Here is a 10,735-nt window from a genome sequence, read left to right on the forward strand (position 1 = left end):
TGCATGACAAAACAAAAAACAAAAAAAAAACCCTCATGCGGAACAGATTTTGAACAGATTTTGAACACTTTTGTGAGATTTAGTATCCCTTACTTTCATGAAATGAGTTCTGATTCATGATTCATGTAGATGGATCCCTAATAGAAAGTGAATTGATAACTCACAACTTCAAAAAAAATGTGCCCAATGTCTTCATGGTCAAAATTTCAGTGTAGTGTGGTTTTATTACTGTGAGTCCATACAATGGCATGTGTTCTTTCCCCTATCAGTACAGACAAAATACTATTTCATACAACAATTTTATAACCACAATATTAACTTATGAAATGTGTCACTGGAAAACATAATGATAGCCAGTGAAAGACTTCTATCCCAAGCAATAGTTTCATGTTTCTTGAAGGCATCCAAGCTAGAGACCATTTGACATGATAGGAAAATGGGACATACAATTCCAGAAAAACTACAACTTTGAGTATCAGATGCAGGGAGGAAAGTTCAGCTTTCCTCCCTAACCTTCTGCCTGTTAGCTTCTAAGAGGCTTCAGAAACACTGGTTTGATTTGATCTAGCAGGTTCCTTATATTGCTACAGTTCTTGTTTCTTTCAAATTTTTTAAATTGAATTTTTTAGTAACAGGGTTCAAATCAATAATCAGCTTCATTTCCCACTGTTATTGTCACTGCCACTCCTGTTGTACTCTCTTTCTTTCTAGAAAGGAGACCAACTATTCTGAATTATCCTTCATAGGTGAATTTAAAACTGGTCTATATCTGCAGGAGTGCTCAACTAGAGAAGGAAATGACTAACTACAGCACTATATCTGAATTCCAACTTCTGGGGTTCCAGAGCCTTCCAGAATGGCAAACTCTACTCTTCATTATGTTCTTAGTTATTTATATCCTAACTGTCACAGGAAACATGGTCATCATTTCAGTGGTTAAGCTGGAGCCAGGTCTTCAGTCTCCTATGTATGCTTTCCTCCAAAACCTTTCTTTTCTGGAGATCTGGTATACCACCACCATAGTGCCCAAGATGCTCAGCAGTCTGGTCTTAGACAGTAAGACCATCTCCTTCAGTGGGTGCATGACTCAACTCTACTGCTTTGTCTTCTTTGGTGCAACAGAATGTTTCCTGCTCGCTCTGATGGCATATGACCGGTACCTGGCAATCTGTGATCCACTGCATTATACAGTAGCTATGAACATGCAATTCTGCTGCCATTTGGCAGTAGGGGCATGGGTGGTTGGTCTCTTCACAGGACTCCTACCATCCCTGATGATCTCCAGATTAAATTTCTGCAGATCCAATGAAATTAATCATTTCTTTTGTGACATCCCACCTTTGTTGAAGCTCTCATGTTCTGACACTTCCACCACAGAGATAACTATATTTGTGCTCTCAATTGTTGTCCTTTTCACTTGCTTCTTGCTTACCTTGGTATCTTATGCTTTTATTATCATGACAATCCTGAAAATCCCCTCTGCTTCTGGGAGGAAAAAGACTTTCTCCACTTGTGGTTCTCATTTGGCTGTGGTGGTAATATATTACGGCACCATGATCTCCATGTATGTTCGGCCTAGTGCTAGCCTCTCCTCAGAGCTAAATAAGATTGTCTCCATTTTCTACACAGTAGTAACACCACTCCTCAATCCTGTCATTTATAGTCTGAGGAACAAAGACTTCAAGGAAGGCTTGCAGAAACTGCTCAAAAGGAAATGTGCCCTTCATAGCTTGTAGCGATAGGAATTTTGTTCATTCTGTCTAGTATCCCCTTCCCCTTGTTGTTCTAACAACAACCTTGCAGTGTAGATTGGATTGAGGATCACTGGTTCAGCCATGAACTTCATGGCTGAGTGAAGAGGTTTAAATCCCACGCTCCTAGTACCAGATCCCCTTGGCTGCAGTGAATGTCCATTAGGGATTCTCAAATACCCACCAGTTTAGGTGGGTAGCTGTACTGGTCTATAGTAGGAGAGCAAGATTTGAGTCCACTAGCACCTTAAAGACCAACAAGATTTCCAGGATATAAGCTTTCAAGAGCTAAGCTCCTTTTGTCACATACAAGTAGGAATGTAAATCCCTGCCCTTACATCCCAGTAAGAAAGTGGGAGGGATGTTACACAGAAGGGATTCAGGATGCAAAGGTACAATGCAAAATGTAATCAGCTTGATTAGAGCAGAGGATGAAATGCAAAAAATCAGCATCTGTAGTAAGATAAGAAAACTATGTTCCTATTCAGCTGGGTTGAGCAGGCGGTGTCCATTGTTCTGAATTTATGAATGACCTCAGGTTCAACAATCTCATGCTGTAATCCCTGGAAATCTTGTTGGTCTTTAAGGTTCTTCTGGATTTGCTCACCCATCAGTTCAGCTCACATCCTGTTTACCAATCACAAATAGGGAGCCAATTTTTTTGATGGACTGTTCATCTGTTTATTGACCCATTCATGGCTATTTGTCAGGTTGCTTCAACTATTCCTTCATAACAGTCCTGTCCAGTGCATTGAGCATGTGCAAATGCAAATACAAATGCTGATGAATGCATTTCCCCATCCCACCCCCCACCTCCCATCCTTGCTGCTCCTCTACTTCACTTGGCTGGATAAATCTTACCATGTGAAGTGATCACTGAGTTGGTTTGGTTTGGCTGTGAACAACTTGAATTTATGCAGAATAGGTTTGGATTTTTCCCCAACGTATCAAAAACTCTGCCTATCCAAATGTAGATAAGGGCTACTTACATGAATGCTGCAAGTTGCCATTTCCTCCAGGGGAACTGATTTCTATGGTGTGGGGATCAGTTATAACTCCAGGAGATTTCTAGGCCCCATCTGAAGGTTGGCAACCCTACTCCTATACCACAATTGTTCCCCAGTGCAAAGGCTCTGTTCAGGTTCAGACCAGGGTCTGCCAGTCTCCATATTTGACAGTAGTGCGACTTAATTTTCTGCCAGTCAGACCAGCTGCTGGTTCTGGCCACTAGTTTCTTGCATTCCTGAAGAGTGGTCTGCTCACTCGAACTCAGTGGGTGCCTTAAGGCAGAACTAGGTGTAAAATATTAGGAGTGTAAAATATTTGTGATTCCTAGGGTGGCCAAATGAGCCAGAGAAATGTCCTGCCCATTTAATAGATGCTTAATAGGATGTTATTTACCAGGTGATATTATTTATCCCCATACTGTGAAAAGCTTTAGCTGCCAACTGCCATGTATTAAACCTCTGTTGAAGGGACAAGATGTTTTTACTTCTCTCCCTTTCATTAATAGAAGTTTTATATGTAGACGGGTGGGAAGGCAGTATGGTATAGCAGGATCTTATCACATCTCGGAAGCTATGCAGGGCCAGTACTTGGATGGGCAACAACCAAAGAAGATTCTTCATAAGAAGGCACTGGCAAGCCATCTCTGATTCTCACTGGCCTCGAAAGCCCCTCGCTGGGGTCACCGTAAGTTGATTGTGACTTGATGGCACATGCACACATAATATATAGAAATGGGCAGGTGAAGCTGCTCATGACATGGAGGTGAACAACATTTCCTAATAAATAACATCCTGTTAAAGCCTCTATTAAAAGGACAGGATATATTTTTTCCTCAAGATCTGTTGGCAATCCTAGCTGAGCTTCCTGTTTTCCCAGGGTTTCAGCTGTATTTAGTTATTTGGCTTTTACCCCTTTTATATATACTTAAGAGTTCCCAGGTATCCCCTGACAATTGGCAGTTGTTGGGGTGGGGCTCTGGTGGCTTACCTTATGTTTTTGCCATGTTTGGGGTGTGATGCTGTTGCTTCTGAGTCACACTGGAATTGACTTGTGCCACCCATTTCCTGACCCTGCCTTCTCCTGCCAATGACCTGGTGATCTGCAGACAGAGGTAGGAATTGCTAGGATATTGTCTGCCATCTGTGGACAGCTAGCATACTTGCACCAAGGAAGGGGCACATTATGGCCTATAGTTTTCAGATCTTTACCTACCAACTCTGTTTTTATCTTTCTGTGTTTATACATTTATATTTCATGTGGCTCTTATGTTAATAGTGCTTTCCTGTAAAATATTTGATTTTATTGTTTCTCCTGAGTCTTTTCTTGGTACTACCAGACTAAACTGCTTTTTCCTGGTGTTATGTTTTTAAAATGATTTTTGTAATCTGGATTCGAATGCTTTGTAAGCCCTCCCAAGAGCATTTGGTTGAATGGTAGAGTATAAATACCTTAAATATGGTTTTGTTGCCATGGTTTTCTCAAGTAATTCTGGGAATATGAGTCATGTGAGCTGCTGAGAATTTCCTGGAAGAGACATTTTGCTGCCATACAATTCCAAAGGCTCCAATAAATAGTAGAATAGATATACCCTAAGAAAATGTGGGCACTAAGTTAAGGTTGCCAACTGTTGGCAGGGTGGGGGGGCTGAATTGGTGGACAGGGAAGGTGGAGCTTCACCTACCAATTGAGCCAGATAATCTTTTGCTACCAGCTTCTAGTTCAGAATTTAATAGCATGTTGCCATATATTCTGAACATCCCAAGCTCCACAAGATACAAAATGGTAAGTAAATTAAACCATTCCATTCAGATATTCATTCTTGGAGTGACCGGTCCAAGTCTTTTACAGCAGAGGTGCCAACTTCTATGTCATCCAAGATGGGTCCTTCACCCTTGTCTCAACTTAGGGTGCAGCTCCTAGGGAGGAGGCTGTCCAAGCTAAGGTGGGAGGAGAACTGCAAGGAGACTACCATGCTGATGCTCAGATTGGAGGCTGTGAGAGCGGGACCACAAGTGACGCCTGACACAGGTTGGACACTTGCCAGCTTCCCTCAAGTTTTGATGGGAAATGTAGGCAGCTTGGCGGAATGTTGGACAAGTGACAGTTGAAAAGTCCATTGGACAGCAGTCAGAGAGTCAAGCTGCAAGACCAGGATGCCTACATTTCCCATCAAAACTTGAGGGAAGCTGACTAGTGTCCAACCTGTGTCAGGCGTCACTTGTGGTCCCGCTCTGAGTTTCTCTGCCCATTGGCTTTTGGCGAGGGACAAGACTGTGAAAGAGAGTTCAGCAACTCCTTCCTGCACAGCTCCAAACTCACCAGGCATCCAGCAGTTCTGAGGCCAGAAACAGCTCTGACAAAGAGAGAGGCGTGACAGTCCATTCATCATTCAAAACTGCCAATTTGTAAGCGATTTCAAAGGCCAGGGAGAACAAACTCTATAGGTAACTCAGGAGGAACTCACACTCCTAGGTGTCCAACAGCAGGGCTGGTCAATGGTAATACTCAGAGGTGAGCTTTTTCATAGAGCAGGAGCCACAGGTAGCATTCCTTCAAGCCATCATTCAGCACTAGTCTGAGCCACAAATGGCAGTGCCCTATGTCTGTGTGGATGAAGTCTAAGTGTTCAAGTTCAGAAATGAATTTTCTGTAAGGAAATTAAAAATGGAAGTTGGGTGAGGAGAGAGCACAAGGTTTGTTAACATTGTACCTCCTTGGAACTGAGAAGCAAGGAGGCTGTCTGAGCGGTTGTGGCCTAACTGGAAGAGTGAATGTCATGCCCTCTTGAAATGAGGAGGAGGAGGATTGGTGGGGAAGAGGACATTAGACTTGGAAGCAAGCAAAATACGTCTACATCTTGGCAATAGCTCATACCTACTGAGGCCCTTTTAAGACTTTCAAAGAAGCATAGATAATAAAGTTGTACTGTGTAGAATAGTTTAGAAAGCTCCTTGGCTAAAGTATGAGGGACAATGCTCTATGCCATTGTGTAGAGTTCATACCGCCTGTTGCTGTAAGAAGGATTGTATTATGTCATTTTTACATTGCTTGATGTATCATGTTATGTTTTGCTTCAGTTCTGTTTTCAGATTTCTTTTTGGTCCCAGATTTCTACAATACAAATCCTATTGCACTGTCTATTGGATGTCACATCCTGTTGATCATATTGGCTTGCTCTGTGTAATCCACTTTGAATCCTAGTGAGAAAGCTGGACTACAAATAATGTAAACAAACAAGTAAATAAATATCTGAAGAAGGTTAAATGCCAAACTTCTGTATAAAAGCTAAATCATAGCCCACACATGACAACAAAATAGGAATATTTCAGATGTATGTATTTAAAAATATTCGGTATGAACATTAGTAAAACTTTATATGATATACATAATAATATATATGCATTACATATATATATCATATCTCCTAATAACCAAATTGCCCCAATATGAGGACATTTAAGTCCACAGATCAGGCCCACTTGGCTGCAAAGCAGATGTTTCTATGAATTTTGGAAACCCCCTCAGGTTTGCTGAAAAATTTGAACAACTGAAAAACTGAGAGAGGGGACTTTAAGTCCTTCCTCACCAAGACATTACTTCTGTCTGCACTTGCACAGCTTCTGCCATCTTTGCTGCATTCTGGAGGGTGGAGGCAGGCAAAGCCAGGCACTGGTCTGATCCAGAAGTATCTTCTTATGTTCTCCTGACACAGACCTCCAAGGCATGAGTCATTTTTCATGTCTCAGGATGAGAAATGGACCATGAATAAGAACTCTGCTCTCCGAACTTCTCCTCTCTAGGGACTGCAGTAGCTACCTGTTCTTTTGCTGATAGGCAAGCAGTGCCCAACTGCACCTCCCCCAACTTTCATTTGACTGAGGTATATGAGGCACCCAAATTAATTCTCTCCAATGGAGCCTCAGGATCTATTCCTGAAATGGCAAAGGCAAAAACATTCTCACACCCATTCAGCCAGAAAAATATAATACAGAGCGAGATTAACGAAAAATTTGTATGTTTGTTTTGTGTAGTGGATATTGAATTGAATTGTTGCTATACTCTTGCAAACTATAGCTTGGGAATAAACAGATGAAGAAAGCACAACACACCATGCTCCTAAATCTCTTGCCTGAAATAACTGAGCCTCTGGAACTTCTTAGTTCCTACATTACCGCAGACCTTAGGGCCAAGCTACAAGTGACAAATGACACTTGAACGGCAAGTGTATTTCTCCCTGTTCACTTGCCCTCCACCCAATCCACTTGCTGTTCAAGTGTCATTTATCACTTGTAGCTTGGCCCTTAGTTATAATTTCCTACCTATGTCTCACATGGGGTTTTAAATAGGGTTACTGAAGATTTCACTACACATGTATTCTTCAAATTTGCTACATTTGGAGGTGTCAGAAAGACATAAGCCAATCACTCTGTTTAGTTTATGCTAAAAAGTCATGAATTCCTGCCCAATCAGGTTGGATTGAGTTTTCTCAAAGCCAAGAATGCACAAAGATGCCATCAATTCTAACCAGTTGGCAGCCATTGGTGTCATTAGAGACCTTTTAGAGTAACACCAAAGGACAGAGTTGCATTCAAACACAGTATTTATTTATAACTGGGGGCCAAGCTACAAGTGACAAATGATACTTGCGCTCCACTTGATCAAGTAGAGCGCAAGTGAATGGCAAGTGAACAGAGAGGAATAGACGTGAGTTTGTTCACTTGCCAGGCAAGTGTCATTTGTCACTTGTAGCTTGGCCCTGGTTTATATGATGTGTGACTGATTTAATTGCTTATTTAAACAATTTCCTGCTGAATGGAACAGTTATGCAGTGAGTATGAGGAGAGGGCAATAGAAGAAAATTAGGCTGTGTGATAACACATATCTGCAAAAAGCCAGTGATACTGTCCTGCATAATTATCAAGGGGAGCAGTGGAGAAATATGCCCCCAAATCAAAGAGGTGGCTAAAAAGCAGTTCTCTTTTCATGACAATGAACAGGACATGAGCTGAACATGATTGGAGCATCTCTAGTTGTAAGCTCAAAGTGTCTGACCTTCCCTCCAGGTGATAGGATTGTCTGAGTGCAGTCTATGAAATTTAAATGTATGATCAACTGAAAATGCCATGCCATTTTAAGGACACAGGCATGTACACAATACATTTTCTAGTTTATTGTACTATGCTATGAATTTGAGAATCAGTCTGGTAGTATGCTGGAGTAAGACCAGGTTGAAATCCCTACTCTGCTGGCAATTTCACTATGTAATATTGATGCAGTTACCTGGGCCAGATCGAGGGGGGCAGGGGAGTTACCCTGCCCCTGGCACCACCAAAGAGGGAGCAACAAGCTGGCCGCCCTGGAACATGGCGCACCATGGGGCTGACAGTGGCTGCACAGGTGGCTGAATGGAAGGCCGCCACACCATTCGCCTGCCCTGCTGACCGCGTGGCTGGCAGCAGCACAGGGTGCCCCCTGGAAGTGTGCCACCCCCATTACCTACTGCAGGAGGGAAGGGAGCACGCGGCAAGCCGGCCGCCCCATCACCAGGGAAGGGGAATGGTGTGGGCAGCCTTCCAGCCCTCCACTCAGCCATGCAGCTGCTGCCAGCTCTGTGGCGCACCATGTTCCGGGGCGGCTGGCTTGCCACACACATCAGGGCAGCATGCTTATCCTGGAGGGGGGGCTGTGTGATGATATCACAAAAGTGACATCATCATGCAGTGGCAGGAGCATGCATGCTTTGCTCGCGTGTGGGGGACCGTGGAGCTTGGGTTGACCCGGGTGCAGGCAACCCTAGATCCGGCCCTGGCAGTTACATTGTCCCATTCACAATAACCTCGTGAGGTTGCTGCAGATGAGAGATAGTATGAGATCTCACTATGAGACCCTTAGAAGTAGAGCAAGAGAAAAAAACCAAATAAGATAGGGAATAATTAGCTTATACCTCTTATCTTAGAAATCATTAATTTGAATACTTCATGGACCTTATTGTTCCTCAAGCTGTAGATGAAAGGGTTCAGAAATGGTGTCACTGTACAATAAAAGACAGACACTACTTTGTCCGAATCACGGATGTCCCTCACTGAAGGCCTGACATACATATACATAACTGAGCCATAATATATGGATACAACAATAAGATGGGCACTACAAGTGGAAAGTGCTTTATGCCCTCCTCCAGCAGACGGCATCCTCAATATGGTAACAATAATATTAACATAAGAAACAACTATCAAAGAGAAGCAACCCAGTACCATTGAGGAAATGCACATAAAGAAGGATAATTCAGTGAATGACTTGTTTCCACATGGAAGAGTCAGCACTGGAGCTAAATCACAGAAGAAATGGTTGATTTTGTTGGGTCCACAAAATGGCAGCCTACAAAGCATAATCATTGGAGGTAAGGGTGCCAGCAACCCTCCAACCCAGCACCCAAGAGACAAATTTCTGCAAGTTGTAGAATTCATTAAAGTGGTGTAGTTAAGAGGTTTACAGATGGCTAAGTAGCGGTCATAAGCCATGAGTGCCAGCAGGAAGTTCTCGGTCAAACCCAGGAAGAGGTTAAAGTAAAGCTGTGTGAAGCAGCCTGCAATACTGATCACCTTTTTCTCTTTTAAGAAGTCCACCAGCATCTTGGGGGTGGTGTTGGTCATATGTCCAATCTCAATCAAGGCCAAATGGCTGAGGAATAAGTACATGGGCGTGTGGAGCTGCTGGTAGAGCTGGACAATGGTGATGATGGTAATGTTTCCAGCTATTGTCAGTGCATAGGCCAGCAGAAAGAGAGTGAGAAGAAAAATCTGGATGCTTGGAGTGTTAGAGAAACCAACAAAGATGAATTCATGTACAGAAGATTGGTTTTCTGATAACATTCCTGTGTTTTAGGAAATAAAAAGAAATAGAAAATGAGGATTTGGTAAATTATTGATTGATCATTTCTTTTTTAAGCAAGTCCAATGTTGCTGTTCTAACATGGAGACTACTGAATTTGATAATCTACTTATCTATACAAGCAAATTTCTGATATTCTTTTACACTTCAGAGTGAACAAGAAAAACAGCCTATAAAATAGAGATTTGAATTTCAGTGGAAGGGTACTCAGACTACTGATGTTTCTGAATTTAACCCTTTTTCTGACTTATGAATGAACTGTTACTCCTACCTCCTGTGCAGACAAAATAAAGTGCCAGGTTTGAGCATATTGTTGCAGTGAGACCCAATCTGTTCTCAACAACTCAGAAGTTCATGGTCTGACCCCCTTCCCAAGTGCAAGATCCTAGAATGTGTTGAGACATCCTTTGTCTTTGCATAACATCAGTCCTCTTTTCATGTCATAAACCTTAGATTTCTGAAGATTATTTCATAACATTGAAACACATGGTAAACATTAAAGAAAGAAAGCATCTCCATCACCACCAACAACGCAAATAATGAGAAGAAGGACAATTCACCATCAGTTTATTCTTCAGTCTATTTCCCTCTTTAGTGTTTTATTTTAGTTGGACTAGGTGACAATGTCACTGTCTGTGGGCACATGTTTCAGAATGCCCTGCTGACCCATCAGCGCCTTTCTGCTTTTGGCCCTCTGAGAGGTCGAGATACTCAGGAGCCATCCTAGGTTTCCACACAATGACACACTGTTCTCACCTAACTCCTGGAAGGGTTCCTTGCTTGTCTGTAAGCAATAGAATATAATAATAATCCTACCATTCCAATCTTCAACTGCTGTTTGTGCAGTGCCAATTTTTCTTAAAAACTCACACAGTCCATTCCATCTCCAGGTAGCTTCACTCTGTGGCAGAGAGCCAGTATGATATAGTGGCTAGAGTGATGGACAATTGGGATCTGGATGTGGGCAACCTAGGTATGGTTTCCTGATCTGCCATGGAATCTAGCTGGGATGACCTTGGGCCAATCACAAACTCTCAGCCTAACCTACCTCACAGAAGAGAAATATGTAAGCCTCTTTGGGTACT

General features: G+C 42.5%; 2 protein-coding genes across 2 annotated transcripts; one reads left to right on the forward strand and one right to left on the reverse strand.

Moving 5' to 3' along the window:
- Positions 1-797: 797 nt before the first annotated feature.
- Positions 798-1,736, forward strand: LOC129339320 (olfactory receptor 11L1-like). The gene has a single exon (XM_054993905.1). The coding sequence runs from the start codon at positions 798-800 to the stop codon at positions 1,734-1,736; it is 939 nt and encodes a 312-aa protein (XP_054849880.1).
- A 6,956-nt stretch (positions 1,737-8,692) lies between these two features.
- On the reverse strand, positions 8,693-9,631 carry LOC129339321 (olfactory receptor 6N1-like). Its single transcript, XM_054993906.1, has one exon. It carries the CDS (start codon positions 9,629-9,631, stop codon positions 8,693-8,695), a length of 939 nt encoding a protein of 312 aa, XP_054849881.1.
- Positions 9,632-10,735: the final 1,104 nt, after the last annotated feature.

The sequence above is a fragment of the Eublepharis macularius genome, chromosome 12 (assembly GCF_028583425.1).
Source record: "Eublepharis macularius isolate TG4126 chromosome 12, MPM_Emac_v1.0, whole genome shotgun sequence".
Classification (NCBI taxonomy): domain Eukaryota; kingdom Metazoa; phylum Chordata; class Lepidosauria; order Squamata; family Eublepharidae; genus Eublepharis; species Eublepharis macularius.